The sequence below is a fragment of the Epargyreus clarus genome, unplaced genomic scaffold (genome assembly GCF_041222505.1).
Source record: "Epargyreus clarus isolate Ecla_fem2 unplaced genomic scaffold, WU_Ecla_fem_2.2 ptg000005l, whole genome shotgun sequence".
Classification (NCBI taxonomy): domain Eukaryota; kingdom Metazoa; phylum Arthropoda; class Insecta; order Lepidoptera; family Hesperiidae; genus Epargyreus; species Epargyreus clarus.
This window is the reverse complement of record NW_027332213.1, coordinates 8,647,595-8,673,886: the sequence shown is the minus strand read 5'-3', so window position 1 is coordinate 8,673,886 and position 26,292 is coordinate 8,647,595. Positions and strand designations below refer to the sequence as shown.

The 26,292-nt window shown below is 34.1% G+C and overlaps 2 protein-coding genes across 2 annotated transcripts; both read left to right on the top strand.

Annotated features, from left to right (window-relative positions):
- The first annotated feature begins 141 nt into the window (after nucleotides 1-141).
- Gdh (glutamate dehydrogenase, mitochondrial) lies at nucleotides 142-22,668 on the top strand. Its single transcript, XM_073073085.1, has 9 exons — nucleotides 142-745; nucleotides 11,671-11,871; nucleotides 14,180-14,319; nucleotides 15,389-15,482; nucleotides 16,339-16,496; nucleotides 20,107-20,268; nucleotides 21,186-21,390; nucleotides 21,793-21,947; nucleotides 22,328-22,668. The coding sequence occupies exons 1-9, from the start codon at nucleotides 316-318 to the stop codon at nucleotides 22,442-22,444; spliced, it is 1,662 nt and encodes a 553-aa protein (XP_072929186.1). The 5' UTR covers nucleotides 142-315; the 3' UTR covers nucleotides 22,445-22,668.
- A 1,495-nt stretch (nucleotides 22,669-24,163) lies between these two features.
- p24-1 (transmembrane emp24 domain-containing protein) lies at nucleotides 24,164-26,257 on the top strand. Its single transcript, XM_073073084.1, has 4 exons — nucleotides 24,164-24,417; nucleotides 24,829-24,946; nucleotides 25,491-25,618; nucleotides 25,821-26,257. Exons 1-4 carry the CDS (start codon nucleotides 24,190-24,192, stop codon nucleotides 26,049-26,051), a joined length of 705 nt encoding a protein of 234 aa, XP_072929185.1. The 5' UTR covers nucleotides 24,164-24,189; the 3' UTR covers nucleotides 26,052-26,257.
- Nucleotides 26,258-26,292: the final 35 nt, after the last annotated feature.

The following is a 26,292-nucleotide window of genomic DNA, read 5'->3' as shown; positions in this document are numbered from 1 at the left end:
GTTTTCGTTATCAACACGCAACATAACGCTACAAACGTCTAAATGTCACTCATTATTTCATTCGTTCGTTTTCATACTCACTCACTCCAACCAATACCAAGGACAAAGAATGAACGTAGAATACCAAGCCAGTCAGATTCAGTTAATCAAAGTCAGACTGTCAGACAGAGAGAGACTCGCGGAGTCGTCGCAATCCGTCGGGCCGGGTCGTCACTGCAGTAATAGTATATTACACTAAAATTTTGTGTATTTTATCAATAAGTGTAGGGCGACCCGATACCAGACCCGACATTAAGTACTTAACAATCAGTGACAATGTTACACCTAAAGAGCCTTGCCAAGACCGTAGTTCCACCTCTAAAGAACTCGATTCAAAATGAGGGAGTCAATATGCTCAGGATCGCGCCTGCGGCTGTAAACATTTGCTGCCGCACCTATGCTAACCATGAAATTCCAGACAGGCTAAAGGATATCCCGACCAGTGCGAATCCTAGATTCTTCGACATGGTGGAATATTTCTTCCACAGGGCATGCCAGGTAGTCGAGGATAAGCTGGTTGAGGACATGAAGTCCAGAGTAACCATCGAAGAGAAAAAGAAGAAGGTAGCCGGTATCCTGAAACTTATGCAACCTTGTGATCACATTCTTGAAATTCAATTTCCACTTCGACGCGATTCCGGGGACTACGAAATGATCCTCGGCTACAGAGCTCAACATTCTTCCCATAGAACACCAACAAAGGGAGGTAAGTGTTGAGATATTACTTATTTTAGTACCCACAATGTGTATACATTGTCTTAGCTGGAGCTGTTATAGTTTAGGATAGGAAATACTTATTAATAGCCCGAGAGACACGTGACGTTACCTACCGTAATGTTACGTAGGTAGACAACCAAAATCCGCATGAACATAACCTAATTTATTATCATAATGCTAAAATATTTTATTATCATTATTACACATATTCATACTTACGTAACTTGCATACTACTGGAACTTGGAGTATACAAAATTTCCGTTCACTGCAAAATACCCCGTTTAACTTAATTTTTACTTTGAATCCGTATTTATTGCCGTCTGTTCATAGCGCTATGTTATATTTGTAAAAACTAAAAAGTACTTTTGCAAATCATTTTGTCACAATACTTGTCAATTGACGTTAAGTACGATCTGGATAAAAAAAATAGTTAAGCATGTTATTATCAACTCTATACAAATACATTGAAGTGTGTGTGAGTAATGTCGAAATATTTACGATGTTCATACACATAAATAACTTATACCCTGCCTACTAATAATAACAGTGAAAAAAGTTATATGTCTGTAAAAAAATATTATAGAGATGCCAGAGTCGAATTTAATGACACTCCACCACGCAAACGAAGCTTACAGTTAAAAAAAAATCGGCATTTTTCGGTGGTTTTTTTTTTCGTCTTTATTAATCAAATTTATACGATGATTCTTATATTATAAAATGTATAATATCCTACCCCCATGCATAAACCTACTTCTTACGCTGCGATTTTTATCACGATACAATAGTGATAAATGCCGACAGCGTCGCCTAACGCTACTTTTACTGAAACAGCGATCTCATTTATAAAATCCTAGATTACTACTCATAAACATTGTTGCATAAAATAATACCCCAAAAGTGTAATATGAATTAAAAAAAAGGGACATAATATTATGTAAATGCGTATTTACATGCTTTTTTTATAAAATTAAGGTAGTAAAGCCCTTTGTGGTTCGACTCCAGCGGCACCACCGCCACATCTATTTCTGCATAATAAAGCAGTGTTAAGCGATACTATGTTCTGGTTTGAAGGATGTGGTAAGGGAGACATGCTTTCTGGAGGCGTTCCAGCTTAATCCTCAGGAGTAGCGGCGCATCTGTGGCCGACCTTAGGTAGGAATATCTAATCCTATCTGATTACAGATGTCCATGGGTGGCAGTAGCCACTTACCATCCTATAATATAAAAAAAATATTACTGCAGTACTACAACGACTAGACGAAATCTATGAATATAAAATTCATGTAGTTTTATCGCCATGCGGAATTTCCCAAGATAATAAAATGGGTATATATTATTTTAACACATACCCTAAATACCAAATTTCCTGTTGTGATCTATATAATTAGAAAAAACGAGTACGCACCAGTAATGATAAACGACTTTATCCTTATTTATTGCACGCAAGGACAGAACTTTAAATAAATTAAATAAATAAAATTATTCATCAAATATTCATAAATGGTTATTAGTTAATCATAATAAAGAGACTGGCGTGTTGAGATGTTTCTAATATAACATATGCGGATTATATTAATGAAATCGCCAACACCGTCTTCGAGGGCGTCGAAATTGTCCGTATTTCGGGACAGGAGAATTACCGGGGATGCAGACGTAAGGGGGCGCGTAGACACACTCCATATAGGAACAGGTGCATTACAATTGCGGTACATTACAATTGCCACCTAAAATAATCTTAGAAAATAAATATATGTGATTGTGGGGGGCGCAAAATCCAAATGTTACACTTTACGTCAATAGTTAATAAAGTGTCTCAGACCCTCAGACGTATTTATTGTTATTCTATGCCAACCTTCCAAATGTCCGGTTCGATAACACCTAATACCCTTGAACATACACTCATCATACATAATAATCATCATAATCATTAGAAAAAATCTGGCAATTGGACGTTACTTCTATGCAAAAAAATCCTTGTTGATGCATAATAGCTTTGTGCCAGGTTTTTTGCAACTATTATTTTACGTATAATACTTGCTAATGTACCAGTATTTTTAACGTCTGCTGATTCGTTGCAATTCAGTCACCTTCAAATACATCTTCTTTTCACGTAATTGTTTATTAACGAAAGGAGTCAAATTGCATTTAAACATAATTATACGTACCTACCTGTAAATTAGTTACCCTCTATTAACATGGCTTTTTCAATTGCAAAAAAATAACGTCTGTTATTTTTAACGCTAACAAAACACCTGGGTATCTTCTATCTACCTAAATATTATAGGTATACTGTACTGTTATTTTGTACTAACGAAATGTCAAACGGCCAACAATTTTTGTTTAATTGAACAACAGGATGCGTCCTAATAAAGCCAATTTATGATAATTTCAAAACATTGCTATAAAACAATTGTGGCTACTTGTTGGTGTTTACTATAACGATGTAAATACCAGCGTCATCAAAAGTTCTGAGTACGTCGCAAGATACTTAAAACAACAAACACATTACAATACGGAAACTAAAATTGCGCTAGGCCATGTTGTGCCCATACTTGTCCCTCTCTACATGCCTTAGTTATAATAAGTAATTACCAAATCTATATCAACTTAAAATTATAGTCAAAGTTTTTTAGTATGCTTTAAAACACTAATTTCTATATCTACGTCTTCAAAATCAATTTACTGATCACGTATCGCATCTAACAAAGTATATGTTTATGAGTTTTCAAAATCAGAATTGAATTTATTGATCTTATTTTTATCATAAATATGTAGGTGTACTAGTGGGTGATAGATATACAGAACAATTAAATGTCAAAGTTAGTTGAGAGGGACGCATAAGTACGTTATATAATTGTGTGAACAGCTGCATTGTGAATGCTCGGAAAATCCTTAAGAGTTTATCGGTAGGTAAGTTACTTATCACGAGGTGGAAATCCGAATTTTATTATGAGAAAACTCTACAAACAAAAATTGCAGAGGCTGGTAACAATCTCTTTATTCCCCGATAATTTTGTTTAGATAAGAAATTCGTATCAGTCACAATAACATGTGGCTTGACACGTAGATAGTCATAATCGTACTATTTTCATTTAGGTAAATATCAGTATAGCAACAAGAGGCGTGGCTGTGACGTGTAGACGCGTCATTATGTTGCGCAATCGCTAAAGTTCACTAAGGACTTTGCATATTTTTTTACAATTTAAAGCAAATATATAATCGCTAATTTTATATCCTAACAGTAAGAGTGGTCTAGGGATCCAATTGGTCACGTTTTCTTGTCACTAAGTTGACTATGACATCATCGGCTGTTATATAAAAGGTGTTAGGCAGATTTGATTATAAGATGACAAATTGGGGATTTGAAAGAGTGAAGGGTGGATTAACGTAATTTACCGGACACGATCCGATTACCATTGATTAGATATCCACGAATAGGAATTTATGATTACGTGATTAATTAACAGTAACACCAATTTGATTTTGTTAAGATAGTAATAATTATTTTCTGAATATTGATATTAATCGCGTTTTGCATGGAGTCAACATTCCGCTAGGCGTAATGACAATACGCAAATACTATTTCTAGTGGGCTATGGGAAGCATGCCAACGTTTTCTTCAGAAATAAATTGAAAAACGCATGGGCCTAAATGTTTTTTTGTGCCGAATGACCGCTCTTTAACCTGCGGTTGAAAATACGATTCTCATAAACCAAATTATTATGATAACCTTTACACTTGTACACCTAACACCAGTTATGTATAAAAGATAACGACCGGAATAAGGTCATCTGGTGTCACGTGAGAGAGCACGGACCCAGCCAGATCAAATGAGTTTTGTACGTAGCAACGCGATTTATTTTTCAAGGCTATATTAATTAATGGTAACAGAATTAAAAACATTTGCGCTAAGCTTTTGGATTAAAATTAGTTTGTAGCCATTGGCATAGCTGGGTAGACAGGTTAACATAATTTCTGGCATGTCACACTTGCAGAATTGAGCATTATTTAGGTCATTTTTTGAGTTTCAATTTGGAGATGCAAGTCTTCTTTCAAAAACAAATAACGAAGCCACATAACTTCCTGTCACATACCGCCATTTATAGAAATAAATTTTATTAAACAAGGAGTCATAAAATGCAATAGTATAACAATACTACCATTAAACATAGACTTTAGTTTAATTGCTCTGTATAAATGTGTTTTAACAAATAAATATTGTTGTTTATTTGCCATCATACTATTTGATCTTCCGATTCTATTGTATTCTGATTCGTATTCTTTTCAACAGACAGTACCTACAGCTTTAAATCTTATTGCGAGTTGGCAGACATTTCTCGTTGCAGCATTTGTATCGATCACTTGAGTTTCCCGAGTCTTATCTCTAACAACGAATAAAAAGTTTTAATTAAATTCAAAACCATTATGCAATAATATAAGAACTTGCTATTGCAAGTCTTATATGTCTAGAATTGGATTCAGAGTTCCTTCTACATGAAAACTTCAAACATCTTACTGAGACAATACGATAACACTTCCTTCATGTAAGTAGTTAAGCATCTAATAGATAGCTATTCAAATGACAAAAGACGAAATATAAGCCGACTCATTATTGTTATCTTAGTCATTACAAGTTAGGATAAGTATGCAATTTCGTAACTATTCTCGAAACCTGGTTATTGAGGAACAATACATCTCACTCAAATTACGAAAACGTGATAAATCATCTCACTTAAATACTGTCTAAACGCTGATAATTCTTGGAATCTGTAAAAACTACCGGATTATCGTGCTAGTGCCCTTGCGTATATACAAATATAAGTTTCAGATAGAAAAGGTCTAAGTAAACTCGTTAAAGTGAACTTTACACTTTACTTTGACTTTACATTACAGTTTTATTTTTTTATTATAATATTGTAGTGAAAAAAGATGTATTTTATTTTAATATTAAATAATTATTGATAAAACGAACTTACCTGTATGTGAAGTTCTATCATAATTATGCGAGCTGCTCAATTCGAAGCGATTAATATTAACATATGTAGTACTGTTTCAGTTCTACGGCCATCTACACGATTTTAAAAGAAAATAACGAAAATAAAAATCTGAAAACAGATAAAAAAACCTGAGTAAATAGGTTTTAACTTGATATCCATTACTTTCTTCTTTAGTGACAGGTTGACATATATAACTTCATTTTGTTTAAAGGTAGTAATTTAGGATACAAACTAGCACTTCGCATAAAACAAGGGGGGGGTTTTGGGAGGGAGACCATATTAATCGCTTCGAATTGAGCAGCTCGCATAATTATGATAGAACTTCACATACAGGTAAGTTCGTTTTATCAATAATTATGCTTCGCTGCTCAATTCTCGCGATTAATATTAACATATGTAGATGTTTAGAGATAATGAATGTTTAGTTTGTATCCAAATTATTATTAGAAAATAATTGTATTATTATACATATAAACCATTTAGGTTGTATATTACCATTGTAATATATATTAAACTACCCAATAAAATATAAAAATAAAAACATTTTAAGAAATATACTAGAATTTATTTCTTTATATATTTATACTTCTCTATTATAAAATTTTGCAAATGTTGATGAAGACGCGCTCCATCCAGCGGTCTTTCTAATGACGTCTACACTTATACCAATGCATTTGGCTTTAGAAGTAGATGCATGGCGTGTGCTATGTGAGCCAAATACGGTAGTATCTATACCGCTCTTTTTGAGCACATCCTTAATCCAATGACTTAAAGTCTGACTACAGACCTCAGAATGTGGATTTTTAAAACTAATAAATAAGCGATCACTCGATAAATTACGAACTGTTTCAGTTCTTGTTTTATAAGAGCAAAGAGTTCGGGCCGGACAAATAGCTTGATTATCATTAAAGAAAGGTAATCTTAATACTGGTTGATATGAATTTGGTTTACTTGTCTTAATACAATCCGGTATTTTAATAATTATACAATCTGATTTGGAAATAATATTGGATAAGCTAATTTTTGTAAATGTTTGCATTCTATGACCAGTGACAAGAGCCAATAATGTAATTAATTTCTTTGACAGTAATTCTAAACTTAGTTCTTCGTTAGGAAACAGCGTTGATAAGTATTTTAATACAATATTGGTATCCCAAGTGAAATCATATTTTGGTTTAGGTGGACGAGATCTATATACCCCCTTTATAAATCTTAAGATTCTATCGTCGCTCATTACATTAGGACCAAAAATACATGACAAGGCTGATTTACAGCAGTTAATGCTACCATATTTATATCCAGAGTTATAAAGTTTTGTTAAAAAATCAAGAATATTTGGAACTGATGCTTTTAAGTAATCTAAATTCTGAGAATGACAGTGATAAAACCATGCCCTGTAATAGCAGTTGTATTGTTTCTGAGTATTGGGTGCGAGAGAATTAATCATTATATCAATTGAAGAAGGTGGAACACTTCTTTTCAGTAACGCTTCCCGGATAATACAGCTGCCACCAGGGTAAGATTCTTGTGCAGACTGTGTGGAGATCTGGAATAATCAGAAATTAATAAATCATTACTTGGACTCAAAAACACCGTCTTTGATATAACCAAACGTGTGAAAATAGGAAACCAAGGCTGAGTAGGCCAATTTGGTACAATTACAATGCCTTTTGCTTCATCCGTTATAATTTTATTCAACATTTTTAAAATAATAGCGAAAGGTGGAAACGCATAGAAATAATAATCTGACCAACTTGTTGTAAAAGCGTCTATGCAATATGCGTAGGGGTCCGGTTTCCAAGATATATATCTATCACATTTAGCATTACATCTACTTGCAAACAAGTCTAATTCCGGAAGTCCAAAATTATCTATTAAAATTGAGAAAGCGTAAGGCGCTAATTCCCATTCCGTATCAGCTTTGATCTTTCGCGATTCAAAATCTGCAATTAAATTATCCGAAGATTTTATATATGACGCAAAAACATACAACTGTTTTTTCTCGCAGTAATCCCATATTTCGCGTGACACCTTGTGTAAATGGGGAAATTGTACACTACCCATACGATTTATGCATGAGATAGCCGTTATGTTATCAATTCTCATTAAAATTTGACAATTAAAGATATCTTTAGCAAAAATATTTAAGGCGAATAATGCTGCTAATAATTCTAAAACATTTATATGATGACAAGACTCATCATTAGTCCAAAAACCATGAGCTTTTTTACCATTACAGGTGGCACCCCACCCCGTCTTGGAAGCATCTGAAAATATCTCTATTTCATAGATCGTATTGCGAATACGGCTAACAGAATTATCAATATTATTATACCACCACTGTAGATCTACATTTAATAAATTTTTATCTAATTTTAAAATAGTTTCATAGTTTTTATAATCAAAATTCAAAAATTTTTGCCTTTCAAAATTTTTCGTATGTAGCCATCCATACTCTACAGCTGGACAAACTGATATTAAGATTCCAATTAATCTAGCGAACTCCCGTACAGTACATCTTGCCAAAGATCTAAATTTTTCAATTTGCGATTTAACCTTTGTTCTCTTGTCTCGTGGAAGCCCCACGCAAAATGTTTTAGAATCAAGAATGAACCCTAAATATTTACAATTGGTCTGCGGATTTAAACAACTTTTTTCATAATTTATAATGAATCCTAGATTATTTAGTAATTTAATAGTATTTGTTACATTTGTTTTACATTCATTGTAAGATCTACCAATTATTAATATGTCATCCAAGTATATATTTAAAATAAAACCATGTAAACGCAGATGTTCAATAACAGGTTTCATTAATTTAGTGAATACTAGTGGTGCTATATTTAAGCCAAACGGTAAGCAATTAAATTCATAACATACACCCTGAAGCTCAAACCTCAAATATTTTTTATAGTCCGAATGAATCGGAATGAGAACGTATGCGTCCTTTAAATCGACAGATGCTAAATAACAATTTGGACTAATCAGGTTTCTAACCGTTCTTATATCTTCCATTTTGAAGTGCGAAGTTTGAATAAATTTATTGAGATTTTTCAAGTTTAAAATAAACCTGAAGTCGCCATTAGGTTTAGGAATTAAGAATATATGTGAAACAAAATCCCCATCTACTCTGCTACATGGAGATATAGCACCTTTATCCAATAATTTTTTAATTTCGATTTGAAAATTATTTAGTTCACAAGAGCTACTAGGAGTATTTTTCGGCTCGTGAGATTGAACTGGTATTGACGAAAAATGGATTTTATAGCCCTTTATCCAAGATAATACTATAGAATCATTAGTAAGTCTTTTCCAGACGTCATAAAAATATTTTAATCTACCTGAACTAGTCACCTGTGGATCTAAAATTGTCTCTGCTTCTTGTAAGGGGCATTGTAGTGATTGACACGCATTGAAGTCTGCTTGCGTGAATGATCCTGGGGTCTCGATGTTGAAGTCATCCCCGCAGACCGCTGAACCGCCGGTGCTAGTTTCCGACCTGTTGTCTGAGAAGTGGACTGCGGGTGTTTCCAGTTTAAATTATTAGATGCTGGTTGTTGGTGAATGGCTTTTGCAGGATTTTGTCTCGGTTTAAATGTTGTCGCCTTCAAGTCCTGGACGGAACGTGTAATTGCCTTAGATGCTTTTAATTTTTCCGCCAGATCTTCCCCGAAAAGGTAACTATCCTTCTTAGTCTCCTTTAAGGTTTCCTTTAACTTATTATTTAGAGAAGAAATCAGAAAATTACGCCGCATTTTGGTATCAAAAAAATGTGAATCACACAATAGCCTAGAAGCGTTACTGATATGTTTTAATAGAGTCTGATTGGTATCAGATTTATCTGAAATTAGAATCTGCATGGCATTACTTAGAGCTGTTAAGGCAACGCCTATCTGAGACTGACGTGCGGCAAGTGAGGTGTCCTTTTTTTGAAGAATATCAGTCACTGCAGCTTTTATTTCGGCATTCAACATCGGAGCCTTAAAGAAAGTGCAATTACTAGGAATTGGGTATTCTTCTTTAATTTTGTCTTTTGTGTCTTTTTTTAATCCATACTGTAAAATGTATTTAAGTCTGTTAGCTAAGTCACTATGAATCTCTTCTCCAATTGGAGCATCTTCAGTAGGCGTCTCGCCTAATATGGCCAATATGTCACCATCAAGAGTGGATTCTTCTACGACTGGAAGTTGAATGGCACTGGTACTAGGTACAGGAGAGTCAGGTGCAAGATGCAAGATCTCTTGTTCGGGCGACGAATCGCTTTGAATGTTTAGACTTGTATCATTTTGTTCGTTTTCCAATCCTGAAAAAAAATGATATTGTATTGTGAAGGCAATGATCCCAAGAAATCATTCGCATCACATATATGTACATCGACTGAAAAGAAAAAAACCATATGAGGTTTTGCTATGGAGGTAGCAGTCCCCATTGTACTGCTCGCACCATAAATAGTCGGTACAGGCATCGCAATTTGCGAAGGTAACAATCCCGATGTATTGTTCACAACACTTTCAAAAAAATTGAGTTTCCATTTCGCATTTGTTTCAACAAGATATCATGTGCCATTATTTTATTAGGAGATTCTTAAACACCTACCGATTGAAGTATCAGTTGTACGTTTTTTAATGGCTTTTTCCAGTTTGCGAATCTTTTCAAGTAAATATTCATCCGTATCCCGGTGTCTACGTTTCTTTCCCATGTTTAAAGTACAATTTCATGTGTTGAGGCCGCGACACGAAAACAGAATATGAAGTTATATATGTCAACCTGTCACTAAAGAAGAAAGTAATGGATATCAAGTTAAAACCTATTTACTCAGGTTTTTTTATCTGTTTTCAGATTTTTATTTTCGTTATTTTCTTTTAAAATCGTGTAGATGGCCGTAGAACTGAAACAGTACTACATATGTTAATATTAATCGCGAGAATTGAGCAGCGAAGCATAATGAAAGGAAATGAAAGGTCGTTGACTGTATAACATTTATAAAATGAACGCATAAAGAAGTCATCAATGCATACACACTATTTCATCTTGCCAAGTGAGTCCGGAAATCATTGAAAGGGAGAGTGTTATTCATACAACACATTGTAATGCCGTAAATGAAAGTGATTGAGTATATTAACGTCATTACATCTATACAAATACAACAATAGATATAGTTTACAAGTGTTCGTCTTTGATTTAAAGTACTTGTTGCGCGGCACGTATTAAAATTTGGTTCTTGTTCAAACATTTAATGCTCAGCTCAAAATGCGTGTGGGTGCTCATTAAATATAGAAGTCTACGTGCAATAAAACAGGTAATGACAAACGACCGAAAACATATGACGACAAATAGATAACCTTTCTTTCTTTGGGAAGTCTGTTAAACAAAAAACCTGTGTTGGAACAAAAGGTTTTAAGCGTCCAACAGACGTAATTTTCTCCATTTCCACTGTGACATAACAGACTCAATCCCTACCGGAAGATGGACGAGCTGTCTCACTACATACGTGCAGTATGTCTTGTAGCAAGTTTGTACGTAACGTAATGTTTGTTATAATATAAAACACAGAGATAAAAATTTTATTTAAATAATATTAATAATTGACATTATAACTTTCGTTCGTTTGGGTTCATATGTATTGAGGTGTCGAAATTCTGTGGTTCGATTGCACCAGTTTTACAATCACATTTTCCCTATAGTAGCAATAAGGGCTGGAATTTGGGCCTTCCAATCTGGTTCAATCCAAGGCTAAGACGTCATTGCCACTTGTTTGATCGGTGAAAGGAAACTTCCTTGAGATTCTCCATATTTTTTCGTAAGGATAACGAACTTAGATAGTTCACTTATTTTAAAGGATACTTGATGCCAGCAATTCTTGTACATGTATAAGTAGATGATGATAATAATGCGGTGTATTTCTTTGTTCCCCAGGTATTCGTTTCTCAACTGATGTCACCAGGGACGAAGTCAAGGCTCTGTCAGCTTTGATGACATTCAAGTGCGCTTGCGTCGATGTGCCTTTCGGTGGCGCTAAGGCCGGTATCAAGATCAACCCCAAGGAATACTCTGAGCATGAGTTGGAGAAGATCACCCGCAGATTCACCCTCGAGTTGGCCAAGAAAGGATTCATTGGTGAGTTCTCTAGCCATAGCTTTGCTAAGAGTGGTCCAACAGAAATCGCGTTGTCGAGATCTGTAAAAAAAAATATTCGCATGACTGATATTCCTAGGCAAAAAACAAAAAAAATGTCCAACTGTTTTAAGGTCTTTTTTTCTCGTCTATGCTAAAAGAGGTCAGGAGAGTCCCCTTAAACTCGTCCTTGTAGTGTATATGCCCCTGTCTCCAGTTAAATATTTCTTGTGATGTCACCATTCACATATTTCTTTCCTTATGTAATCATGTGCGTCTATTATTTAAATTGCTTCACGCGCATTTTTTTACTAACCTAAGGTGTATTAAATCTCATACATATTTTATACGAGTGATTGACTGTGTTGTGCAAAGATGTATCTAAATTTATCTTTTCTAAATATATCTGTCTGAACACAAGAATAGCATGAATGTAGCCCTACGCGCCACTCGGGTTGTGTATTTCAATGTTTTTTTTTCTATGTGCGTAATCCACTTACAGTTTACACTCTTCAGTTTTGATTATAGTCCACTATATATGTTAAAGTATGTAGGTATTGCTTACGTCTATAAAATGAAATGCTTGTTGGTTGTTGTTTCGCCAATCAGCTAAAATATATTGCAGATGTTTTATTTTACTTGTTGATATTCAGAATTCTAGTTAATTTATGCATTATAGACTTTGCTGTAAACATTTTCTGCATAGTCTATAGCTCTTAAAGACTGTTTACTCTTCATGGTAGATTTTAATATGTTGAGGGAAATAAATGTAATTACGAATGTACGCTTCGCGGACAAAAGTATTGAGCGGTGCTACCGGGTCAATGTATCCTAGGGGCAAGCTAATAAGTTTCGAAGTACGTACTTGTAACCTTTTTAAAAGTAGCACTGGCTAATAGCTTATTTTAAATGTACCTACTACTACTAGCACTGTAATAGCCTCTAAATACCTCCATTAAGTAGAAATAGAACGTCAAGATTGAGCTTTAATTAGATTTACAATTCCATTACGTTCTGATATGACCTATAACAGATACGCTAGGTATCGACTCAAATTGAAATACTGAAACCTGATAAGAATATTAATTTTTGCTCATATCCATGACACATCACTTCACAGTTATTTGGCAATACTAAATGGTAACTCCTTGATAACAAGAAATATAAATCGATTATCTAAGAATAGCCTGAACCAATTTACTTAATTACAAAGAAACTGATAAAAGTCATCATGAATGCGAGTAAAATGTATAGGTACTTCTACTTCACTACTTTACGCAACATATGTTAATATGTCTATTATTTGTACAAATAATCAGAGGTATATATAAGAATTGGCGTCAAATCGTCGCACACGACTTAATAGTGCCGTATTGTATTGCATAGTTAACTTGCCGTCTGCCGTACGTGGCATTGTCAGCATATAATTTGTTATGTCTATTCAAACTGCAACTATTGTTTCTTAATACGTTACGACTTGTAAATAAAATATAATATTTATTATGCTTACCGAAGCGATTAGTCGACCCTGAAAATTATGCTTAATCAAGCGAAAGATGTTAAAATACTGTAACGGCTGCTTTATCTGAAATTGTGAATAATTAAAAAAAAGTTTTCAACATTTACTTAATTTGATATGAATATTGATTATTTATAAGTTTTGTTTTAATTTGATTACAACATTTAATTAATAATCGCTCGAACGGTGGAGCAAATCTCATTTGTTCTTCGTGATATTCTCAAATGTATGTAAAGTTCATCAATCTTTCATGCCAAACGATGAAGTGATTTTAAACGGTTTGGTTATGAATCATTGTTATATGGGCGGATATGATGAAATAATACTATTATATCACGGCGTGCGTAAATGGACGTTTTACGCACGCTTCGCGTGCGCAAAACCCCCATTTCCGACCGCGTAATATAAAATTTTATACAACACGCGGACGAAAAATGTTTTTCTGACTCGTGTGATTGCAGTCCTCGCCTGCGGCTCGGCCTGCAAACTCACACTTGTCAGAAAAAAATTTTTCGTCCTCGTATTGTAATGTACTATTAATTGTCATCAGAAAATGGTTGTGCTATAAACGATATTAAATTTGGCCGCTTAGGTTATCGAAATTTGATTAGATCTAAATATGACTACTAAAACAATCGCTTGGAGTTTACAGTTTTTGTACAAATCCTGTTTAATTTTCTCGTAATTACGCTAAGCGAATTGGTAACCTCTTCTTCTGGGACGAGACATATAGTTTAGATCGAAAATTTTCAAAATAAAGGACATCGGAAATCAACATTTTTTCCGTCGCAGGGCCCGGCGTGGACGTGCCAGCTCCTGACATGGGAACTGGTGAGAGGGAGATGTCATGGATCGCAGACACGTACGCCAAGACCATCGGTTTCCAGGATATCAACGCGCACGCCTGCGTCACGGGAAAACCTATCAATCAGGTCCGTATCTTAGGTCTATTTTTTATGTATTAATTATGTGTGTAGAGGTCCACTGCTAGTCGTAAGCCACCCCTACGAATTATAGGTAATTGTAGAAGAATATGAGTCTTGTCCTATTTATAGTCTATTGAGCAGAAAATTTGCAATATTTTTAGTGCCGTTCAGAATAGTTCTGTGAAAATGATACTAAAATAAAACTTATCTTTCCCTGCACCTATCTATCTGTCCGTTGGCCTTTTTTATTTTCTTTTAATTAAACTAAAATTAATTTAAGAACTTGTAAAATAAATAATTAATTGTAAAATGACTATAAGAAAGAAAGAATTGGGTACACTAGCAAATTAACATGAGATTTTATTGTGTTAAATAAACAAATTAAAAATAAATCACTCAGTTAGTAGCTGTTCGACATGGCTTGAGCCATGGTCACGTTGAAAGGTTTCTAGTCTTTGGCGATCGACCTAAGGTTAATCACCAAAACGAAGGACATTAGGTCATTTGTCTTTGGTATGAAACAAAGGGTAATGACCCCCTTTGTTTCATACCTGTAAATAGTAGTACCTACTTGGCTATGGTATTATTATAATATCACTTGTATGTAACTGTTTATATTAAAAACAGTAAAATTCTACCTCATAGCAGTCCTCGGAAGTAGAAATGTATCTGATACGATCTGACCTTTCACACTCTCCATCAAATGAAATATCAATTTGCTTCTGTTTGTTAATTTGTTATAAATTTAATACAACACTTTATTTAATTTCTGTAATCGACGCCTTGTTAGAAAATGAATTTTATAAATTACACTTCAAATAATAATGAACTTCAAATTAGGATCTTATCTCTTTAGCAATATTTGTATTCATGTTTTTTTATTTACGATATGCAATGTTGTATTTCCAGTTAAGCGCGTTGTTCAAAATAGCTAATTAAGTAATAATTTTATTCATAACATTAACACTACAAGTAAGCTTTGACTTGTTTTTACATTCCGTGTTAGAATAATAAATTCTACAACATATCACAAGATTTCATAGGAACCTATTTAATTTTTGAATCTACTACACAGGGAGGTATCCACGGTAGAGTGTCAGCTACTGGCCGAGGTGTGTTCCACGGGCTTGAGAACTTCATCAATGAAGCCAACTACATGAGCATGATTGGTAAGTCTTATATTATTTAAACCTTTCATAGTGTAGGCTAGGGAATACATTTTTTAAGATCCTTTCCCATAGTTCTAATCTACTATATTTAAGGGTTTACTGTGCAAATTTCATGCTTCTAGGCTCAGCGGCTTTGCCAATCAGATGTTTAGTGTTACAGTTTTATTGAGAACTAGCAATTCACTCGATATATTTATATATACACTATCAACAAATGTATATTAGAAATACTTATATCCAAAAAAGATGTTAATTCATAACTAAAATGTCCCCGGAATGCAAGTTCCGGACAGTGTTATTGTTTTTATCTTCAGAGATATTTATTATTATAGCAATAATTACAAATGGTTTAATTATATTTTATACAGTTTTAACATCTGTATGTATATATATATTAGATATATACATATATATATATTAGATTATAAACAACAAACAATATGCAATTTACATTTTCATATTATTCCTTTCATCCATTTCAGATTTAAGATTTATTTTCAGCGTAACATTTCTGTTACTTTTTAATTAAGATTCCATTATTTTATGTAATGTTTGTAACACGAGGAATTTCACGGTTTAATTGCGTTCAATAATTTAACATTTGCGAACATAAACAATTTCCCACGAGCATGATTAATGATACAAAAAAAACTGAATATAATGAGGAAATCTTAATAGCAATTTTGTTTACTCATTAGCCATAATTCGATTAAATTTATAAATAATTAATTTCGATGCAATATTGAAATAAAACTTTCCTGAACTATGATGGTTTTTAAAAGGTGGTAGGCCCACAGACCGGACTAGCAGTTTGGCGCGGACTATATTAGTCGTAACACGAGCATGTTGTACGCAGGCACGACGCCCGGCTGGGGCGGCAAGACGTTCATAGTGCAGGGGTTCGGTAACGTGGGCCTGCACACGTGCCGCTACCTCGTGCGCGCCGGCGCCACCTGCATCGGCATCATCGAGCACGACGGCGCCATCCACAACCCCGACGGTATCGACCCCAAGGTATGTTTCACTGGAATGATTATGCAGTTATTCTACTCGTAATTAGGATTATTTCCAGGGCCGGATTTAAGGGAGAGTAACCGGGGCGGCAGCCCCGGGGCCTCCACTAAAGAGGGGCCCCCACAATAGAGACGACGGATGTTTTTTTAAATTCCGACTAGTAAACACTAGTAAAAAAAAAAATCTTTTCCTTTGATTTTTTTTTCGCTGTTTTACCTTTATCTACAGTACTTTGTACAAACATGAATACTAGAAGAATCTACCTGCGTTTCACAATAAAATATTTATTGAAAAACTCAACTAAAATATTTGTTCATTTTATTTGGAAAATAATTTGGAACCAGGGCCTCAACTCCTTTGTTGCCCCAAAGCCTCTAGGTCTCTAAATCTGGCCTTGATTATTTCCGAGGAACTAATTAACCTGGTGCCTACGTCACCATTCCTCTATCGCACCACTTGCTGAAGGATGAAATTCCATCCACTCCAACTGGACTCTTGGCGGTGCTCCACGGTTCGGTTTGCGCGGACGTTCTTGCCACGAACGTGCAAGATGTGGAATGAACTTCCCCCTGAAGTATTCCCGGAGCGCTATGACATGGGGTTCTTCAAAAAAGGTGGAAAGGGAGCTCTCCTTCAAAGCCGGCGATGCATTGGCGACTCCTCTGATGTTGCAAATATTCATAGGCGACGATGACTACTTTCCATCAGGTAGAATGTCAGCTTTATCGTTATGCTCAACTATAAAAAAGAAATCTTACTTTCGAGTGCCATATGAACAACTATTTTTTCCCCGCTATTTCGCTCTTTTATGTATGACTAGGGAACAGTCCTTTTCCTGACAACGTATCGGCGAATTTTTATGACAATCGGTTACGTCATTAAAGCGTGACATATAGCAAGCAAATAAACAACCAAATTCACGTTTATTAATATTAGTTAGAACTTAGGATTACGGTGATCAATTTTAAAGGACCTCAATGCATTGATTCGCTTATCAGCATCAATCTTCCAATTTTTAACTGCCAAAGAAATTTAACATCGTCTAATACGAAGAAATTGTGATATGACGATCTTTGGTAGGCGTATGAAAACAATAACAAGAGATAACAAATACATTTTAACAATCTCGAATATCGCGTTGCTTTGCTAAAGCTTACTCTAAAGTTAGCAAGTCTTTTTATTTTGTCACATTTTTTTATCGTCCTCTTGGTACAATGTATTGGATACATTGTATTTTATTTGTCTAGTTAATACAAGTATGATAAAAATAGTTACATAGTTTACTTAGATGCGATAATTCCTAGTGCACGAGACTCAACATCACGACATTGAAGCCAAGGTACTTTCGAGATTCGAGAAAACATGTCAATATTTTTTTATAACATGCATGTAGCAGACGAGCATGCAGTCCACCTGATGCTAAGTGGCTACTACCGCCCATGGATATCTGTAATCTACCCCAGACAGGATTAGATATGCCTACCTGAGGTCGCCCACAGATGCGCCGCTACTCCTGAGGACTAAGCTGGCACCCCTTCGAAAAGTAAGTCTCCCTTACCACATCCTTCAAAGCAGGACAAAGCAGCGCTTAACACTGCTGTTGTTAAGCAGAAATAGGTGTGGCGGTGGTGACGCCGGAGTTGGACCACAAAAGGTTCATATGTATATTTATAATATTTCATATATTTATATTATTTCTAATATATGTTTCCAATAATATTGAAAGAGCTCACGTTCATTAATTCTCGTTACAAAATGACTGACACGTAATCCACCTTGACTCTAAAAGTAATGGAAATTTTATCGTCCTAGTTATGATTATGAACGGAGCAAGACTCGAATCCAGATTCCATCGCCATAATTGCCCCTTGAAATCAAGTCAACATTTGTCATAGTTGTAGAAAAGTTAAGTATTTACTATTTATTTCTCATATTACCTTGAAGTAAATATAAACTGTCAGGCTGTTTTTTTTTCAGTATGTATATTTTCCACCAAGAAGAATTCGAAATATTTTCACTTTTCCTCTACTCTTTTGTATTTTATCTTATCTCGTCCGGTATCGCGAAACAGTAGCAAAAACAACAACACGCCTACGTAACTTCTATGCAATAACATATTTACCATATTTATATGTTGACCTCGGACACTCGGTTACTTATGAAAACACCGTAGTAATTTTCACATTAATAAGCATGTAACATGAATTTGAATTGCAGCTCCACCTGCAAGTAGAATACACTCTACACTTTATTCCCTTTGAGGGTAATTAGCGTATAATTGTTCCTACCAAGGACATTTAGTCTACATTTCCCATGATATCGGTTCTTTCACCGGTCCAGACAACATATAAAATTTAAAAGGTACCGATTTGTTAAATAAAAACCTTAGTTATCACGATACTCGTATATACAAAAATATAGTTGGTAACATTTCTAGACTTACATCTTGTAATTTTTATTCAATCGAAGAAAAGGCTCAATCTTATGCACGAACTGCTTAATCAAATAGAAACGGCGGTGTATCCTATCTCTCCTTTATCTAAATCAAACGAATACTACAAATACTATCCATTATCTTAAACACTTACTACAAATAATTTATCCATTTGAATAATTCAACGGATATGATCATGTGATGTGTAGTGTAGTATGATAAGAACCGCTTCGCAAAGTAAAGCTATTGAAAACTTGTTTCCTTGTATAATGATAGTGAACTATCTGTAGAAATAAAATTGGTTTCTGTTCCTGGTTTTACATTAACTGCCATTTTAGTGATTTTATTAAAAAGTATTTGTAAGTATATAAAAAAAGAATTTAATTGCTGAATCGATCTATTTTTCTCTCAATATTTATCATATAAAGAAGTAAATGTAGTAAAGCGAGCAGTTTCAACATTTACTTCTTTATGAATATTATTATATTTTATAAACTTGATCATTAACTTTTTTTAATTATCTTCAAGCCATGCAAAAAATTCTTGAAACAACATTAAACCGTGTTTCTTACACACTTGGATGCCTTTATGTGATAAAATAAGTAATTTTCATCATCGTCATTGCATTGGGAAATAAAGATACTTAATTTACCTATCATAAGGATTCACAATAATTAATTTGCCTTTGTGCCTTGTTATCCTAACAGAGCCTCTTATCAAAACGATAATTGTATGAACATTTGCACTTGGTAAGCAATAGTTATGTTAATTCCACGTTTACTTGTCCTATTTCTATCGTAGCTATGCAGACTGGATACGATGTTAAGTAACATAATTTATTACGATAGGTATTAAAGGCTAGAGCGGGGAATTAAAAAGGTACATACTACATGACAATTATATTATATAAACTAAATTATAAAAAATATGATAATTAAAAGTACTTTATATAATATATTTTAGTAGTTAAGATATGAGGAATATTTATACCCTAACATGAAATAAAAATACACGGTTTAAAAACTAATTTGAAGGAAACATCTGATTGCATGATCAACATTTTTGTTACGTAAGTCGTTACGTTTAATACGTCACCTATTTATTGCATTGATAGTGTCATATCTAGATATCTAGGTCATAAATATAAGTATTATAAAATTGTGATTATTATTACAGGCGCTCGAAGACTACAGGATTGAAAATGGCACTATCGTAGGCTTCCCCGGCGCGAAACCATACGACGGCGAGAACATGCTGTACGAGAAGTGTGACATCTTGGTCCCGGCCGCCATCGAGCAGGTCATTCACAAGGAAAATGCCCACAAAATTCAGGCTAAGGTGAACTTACTTACTATCAATTCCCTTATCTATAGCTAATAATAATTTAAACATTATCAATATCTACTTATCGCGTAAGAGGCACCTTTAGACTTCACTGCCAAAAAATTATCCACTTGACGATACTGATAGCGTCACTGAAAATAGTTTTTATCGAATCGTTAAGATAACAAGGGGCCCGACATGAGAAAGAGTAGGCGTAATCTCGAGAGTATAGATAAGAATAACAAATCACTGGGTTATATATTTGCATTAGGTGGTGGAATTACCCAATAAAATTATAATGACCCATATAATTATTAGGACCAATTTGCTAATACCCATTTACGGAATCTATATAGTGACAGAAAGGAATGAAAATAAATTTAACTGGTCACTTTCCTGCTAGTTGTGTACCTAGTGTTAAGAGCTTTACAAACAGCAAGACATAAGTCAGCAGCGAGACAAGCAAAGAGCGATAAAAAATAAAATACAAGTCAGATACAATACGAATTTACAGACCAGACTAAAGCATTGGTACAACCTTTAATCTGCCGTTTGCCTCCCATAAGTATAGATTATCTCTCACCGCCTAGTAATTGAAGGAAACCATTAAATGACTTAAAACCATTAAATGACTTGGCTGTCATGGTGTAGTTTACGCGGAACAATGCCGACATGTCCAGTTATGTGGTGCAAAAACAACATAATCGAAGGAAAAATGCGGAGAAATATCGTTTCATTCGTAAATGATTTAAAAACTACGTTGTTTTAATATTTTTCAAACACGAAAATACATGACAGTGACAATTTTAATTGTCAAAACTGGTTATATTTTCTTGTTAGGAGTGAGTAATCTTTACTAATCCATGCTCCCAACCGTGAAAGTCCAGAAATTTTTTTTTTCCTCCTATAATAAAATTGGGATATGTTATTAGATCATCGCCGAGGCAGCCAACGGCCCCACCACGCCCGCGGCGGACAAGATCCTGATCGACCGCAACATCCTGGTGATCCCCGACCTGTACATCAACGCTGGAGGTGTGACCGTCTCCTTCTTCGAGTGGCTCAAGAACCTCAACCACGTGTCGTACGGACGTCTCACCTTCAAGTACGAGCGCGAGTCTAACTACCATCTTCTGGGTATGTATCAAATTAACATAACGCCCTAAATTATATATTCTTTAAGTAGAACATTTTATATTTCGTAACCACAATACTTAAGAAATAATATATGAATGTACTGGTTTTTAATTACATGAGTATTTGAATGAATATTTCATAGTAATTTTTATATCACATTATACTGAAATTCCCACAGGAATGGGATATTTCATCATTAATAACAGTACGCCACAGCAAAGCGTTCTTTGGTTTAGGTTTTTTGAGTTAAATAATTTACTTGTTTCTCATCTACAAAGCAATTCAGCTGTTACATTATTAAATATTAAATATAAAGCAAAGATGTCCTTAAAATATTTAAAAATAATTCAACTTCAATATATTAGTGATTGTTGGAGTAATTAATGTTAAATTTGATTACAGAATCTGTGCAAGAGTCTCTTGAGAGGCGTTTTGGTCGCGTCGGTGGTCGCATTCCCGTCACTCCGTCTGAGTCTTTCCAGAAGAGGATCTCTGGTGCTTCGGAGAAGGACATCGTCCACTCCGGTCTCGACTACACAATGGAGAGATCTGCTAGGGTATGTGTCATTTTTAACAGCATGGTTATTATTATATTTAGAGAAGAAGCTATTAATTGATAAATGACAGAAAATAGTCTTCGTTTTTGGAAATATTTTACATATTTTGAATGTTTTAATTACCTACAAGTATAGTTGACTTTCAATTATCTATAAATTATTATATTATTGTTATATGATATAATCTCTTTTGACTTTGAGCTGTTCTTAGTTTGAGAAAGGTTAAGGCTACCATAAGAATTCTCAAGCACAAAAATATCCCATTGAAGGTTCCTGAGATCTAAAATGAATTTTGCGTGTTTCAAGTAGGAATTAGCTTCACTGTGAATTATATTATTTAATTATTGGTACACGTCTCTAACTTGTAATTTTGAACACAGGCCATCATGAAGACTGCGATGAAGTTCGACCTGGGGCTAGATCTGAGGACAGCGGCATACGCCAACTCCATCGAGAAGATATTCACTACATACGCCGACGCCGGCTTAGCGTTCTAAGTTATTACACGAATTTAAAGTATTGTCTGCATTTTTAGACTCGATATAGTCCCCATTGCACTTAAGTGTAACTTTTAAGACATTAATATTCACAGTATTTCTTCTTTGTCAGATCATGGCTTTTTTACTTTAATCGTAAGGATAACAATGTTAAACATTTAAGTAAACTTTAATTTTCCCATTGTGTATTGTCTTCAATTTCGAAATAAATTGTTTTACTGTTATTTGTCTTTTAATTGTAAATCTGTATTATAGAATATATATTTTATTGGTATTTATGCCTTTCCTCTTTCGTTACTAACAATGTAAGGTAATTTAACTTATTATTCTTAAAAATAAAACTTAGTATTTTTTTACCCGACTGCTAAAGGATGCGTTATGTTTTTTGTAATTATGCAACTTGTTTTGTTTCAAATAAGTAATGCGGAATTAAAACAGGTTGATCGAGTTCGCAATTAAAAACTTGTACTCAGCGTACTCTTTGAATAGAAACAACATTATTTTATTAGTATTATTCATTAAGTAATAGTTAGATGGTATCTCATGCATTAACTGATTATGTAAGTTTTATTCCTGGACATACAATTATATTTATTTTTCCAGTACCCTCTGATCTATGATATACAATGGCTGTGTTATTCAGGTCTCGAAGGTACTCTCTCTGCTCACAGATTCTCAGGGGAGTAAATACTCCTCCTACCAGATTATTATTATTTTCATAATATTTAAAATATTATAATATAGTGAAACAACATTGAAATTATACCAACCTCACTGTTTAGCGGCGCGAATCTGTAATAGATTACCAAACTGGCCAAGCTGGCAGTCAATATCCTGATGGTCGGAGGGCGGATCCAACCCAGGACTGCCGCGGCAATGGTCACTCGTCAGGTGATCTTGAAGGGGCGCGAACCCTTTAATGGGTGTATCGCACTGCCTCCGCCCGCTCATACATTAAAACAGCGAGGCGTAGCACGTGAACCGTTGAGGTCGCTCCCCAATACGTCGTTCCTGTCTTAGTGGCCGGTCCCCATTATAACCCGTAATAATAGTATACACTAAAAATTGTGATGTGATGTTACAGAATAGCAGTAAGGAGAACCGTCCCTGTGTATCCAAAAGTGTCCGTCGAAAGGCTTTAAATTAGGGCGGCGTTAGCATGTGGGTACATTAAAAAAAATGCCAAACATATTTACGAAATTGTTTTGCGCGACGTAATAAGTTGAGGTTCTGTAGATAGTTCTGTTCTCTAGTCATCAAAACGATTACATTTTTCAATTCTATACACTTCGCCCTCTCTAAACCCATAAGTTAGTTTCATATCCTTTTGCTATACTAGCGCCATTTTAAACCGAGGTTCGAATCGAACTGATTCTGCTTACAGCAGAACACTTTTTCAACAGATCCCCCTTATAACTCTTTTAACTTCTACCCTCCATGATCTAGTTTAATCTATCTACACTTCTTATATCAAAAAAATCAGTATGTCAAATTTTAAAAGAGACTAAACAGATTCAGATAAACATGTCATATATTGACCAGTAGTACGACCGATTGTTTTATTTTTTTTTTCAAAATATTCAGGTATTCTGGAAAAAATCGACAAATATAATTACGTGTCGAAATATAAGCAATTTTTAAACCATATTTATTACCTATTTCAATATTCCATAATGCGTAACACAGAACGTGCTTAACTATATACGTGTATTAAGTCATTGTCACATCATGTCAGTGCGTAAGTAATGTCAAATAACGATATAAATTCCGATAAGTATTTTAGGAAGGTTTCAAGAAAAACGCTTATTTGCAATAAAATGTTTACAATACCATTAATACTTACAATATTGTCCGTGTTAGTAAATGGACTATTAGCAAAAAGTGTCGAGCTAACATTTGAATTGCCGGATAGTGCAGTGGAATGTTTTTATCAAGAAATCGAAAAGGACACGGCTGCCGCGCTGGAATACCAGGTAACATTAAGGACATTGTTACATATACTAAAGAACTACTATAAAAATTAATAAATATAACGATAGTCTCGGGGAAATACTAAATCAATATAAATATTATACTAACCTTAATACTTCAAAGTCAAACTGACTTTATAGTGTCTAAGGTCCTTATTAAAAATCTACATTAATTGGGAACTAATAGCCATGAATTAATCACTTGTATTAATACATTATAGCTTTCTAAAAATTGTTTTTTAGTACGGAATAAATTATATGCATATCTATATGTGATATGCTTAAGTATATTCATTTTTACAATTTTCCTTGTTTACCAAATTCATACATGCAATTGTAAATCCCCACTCAATTAAAAAAACATGTTCCACTTCAATGCAAATTTTGTAACTTTGAAATGATGATGTTTTCCAGGTCATTACTGGTGGTTCGTATGATGTAGATGTCAAAATAGAGGCACCAAATAAACAAATTGTTTATCAGCAACAAAAAATGCAATATGATTCCCATCAGTTCACTGCTCAGCAAACTGGTAAGTAACGTAAATAATTATAGTTTAAAAACCATGCTAAAATCGCACAAAGAAATAGTTAATCCTGACAATCCTAATGAGAGGAATGGGATAAAATTATTAAAATTGTCTAATGCCATTGGTTCTTGATAGGTGTTTCATACAGGTCAACTTAATAAAAGCATGGTAAAAATGTAATAAACATATTTCACATTATCAATACAAACTGTGTAAACAAATATGTACAATATTAATAACTGTTATTGAGAGATCAACTGCTTAACATAAGCAAACATTTTAAGTGTTATTGTATACAACAGCAATTTTAATTTTGATATTACTTTCAAATTTATTATAATGTAACATTTAAACTTATGTTCATTTTACATAATTAATATTCACTTTGTTGATTTTGTAACTTTGATTTATAATAATTAATGTTGTATTAATTCTTATAAAATTATGTTTACAACTTCTAGATAGTTTTCTATTGATGAAATTATCATTCAAATTGTATCAGTAGCTTCAGAGTTTAAATTAAACATTTATAATGAAATTGTTACAGGTGTATACAAAGTTTGCTTCAGCAATGAATTCAGTACTTTCTCCCACAAACTGGTTTACATGGAACTGAATGTTGGACCGGAAACACCACTTCCAGGCATAGGCGACCATGCTACTGTACTTACACAGGTATATCAAATCTAATAATCTCTGTATATAGATTGCGACTCTTCCTTTGGGGTCATTCAATTATGACATTACTAAAAATAAACGAAACAAGGATCAATAAAGGAAGAATCAATACTAAAATGATCCCTGTTTTCTTAACTTATGCATTTTTCCTAGTGTCATAAGGTTATGGGGTTTGCTTAAGTATGTTATATGTTTTCAGCTGGAGGCCTCAGCAGAGGAAATTCACAATTCTCTGAACAAAATTATTGATCACCAAACACATCACAGGCTAAGAGAAGCCCAGAGTCGCAAAAGGGCAGAAGATCTAAATGAGAGAGTATTCTGGTGGTCCATGTGGGAAACGGCAGCAATTGTGTGTGTTTCGTTCGCTCAAGTCATGGTTTTAAAGAACTTTTTCAGTGACCGACCTACATTATACAATCGAATGTAATAGTAAAAGAAATTGACTGCGGCTGCCACTACAAAACTACCACAAGAAAATATCTTCTACAATTTAATATTTATACACAAATAAATATCCACCACACTACATATAAATTATATATAAGTTTCAGATATTTATTTGAGGTTGTAATGTATTGACAGTGGCAGACAATCTTAATTTAGCTTAAATTTATTAATATATTTCACGGGCTATGTGTTGTTTTATTACAACCTTAGATACTATATAA

Excerpts from the sequence above, each read along its gene's own strand:
- p24-1 (XM_073073084.1), top strand. The coding sequence starts at position 24,190 with ATGTCAAATAACGATATAAATTCCGATAAGTATTTTAGGAAGGTTTCA. Across the intron at positions 24,418-24,828 it reads CTGCCGCGCTGGAATACCAG|GTCATTACTGGTGGTTCGTA; the intron begins GTAACATTAAGG and ends GATGTTTTCCAG. Across the intron at positions 24,947-25,490 it reads GTTCACTGCTCAGCAAACTG|GTGTATACAAAGTTTGCTTC; the intron begins GTAAGTAACGTA and ends AAATTGTTACAG.
- Gdh (XM_073073085.1), top strand. The coding sequence starts at position 316 with ATGTTACACCTAAAGAGCCTTGCCAAGACCGTAGTTCCACCTCTAAAG. Across the intron at positions 11,872-14,179 it reads GGCCAAGAAAGGATTCATTG|GGCCCGGCGTGGACGTGCCA; the intron begins GTGAGTTCTCTA and ends TTTCCGTCGCAG. Across the intron at positions 16,497-20,106 it reads CCGACGGTATCGACCCCAAG|GCGCTCGAAGACTACAGGAT; the intron begins GTATGTTTCACT and ends TTATTATTACAG.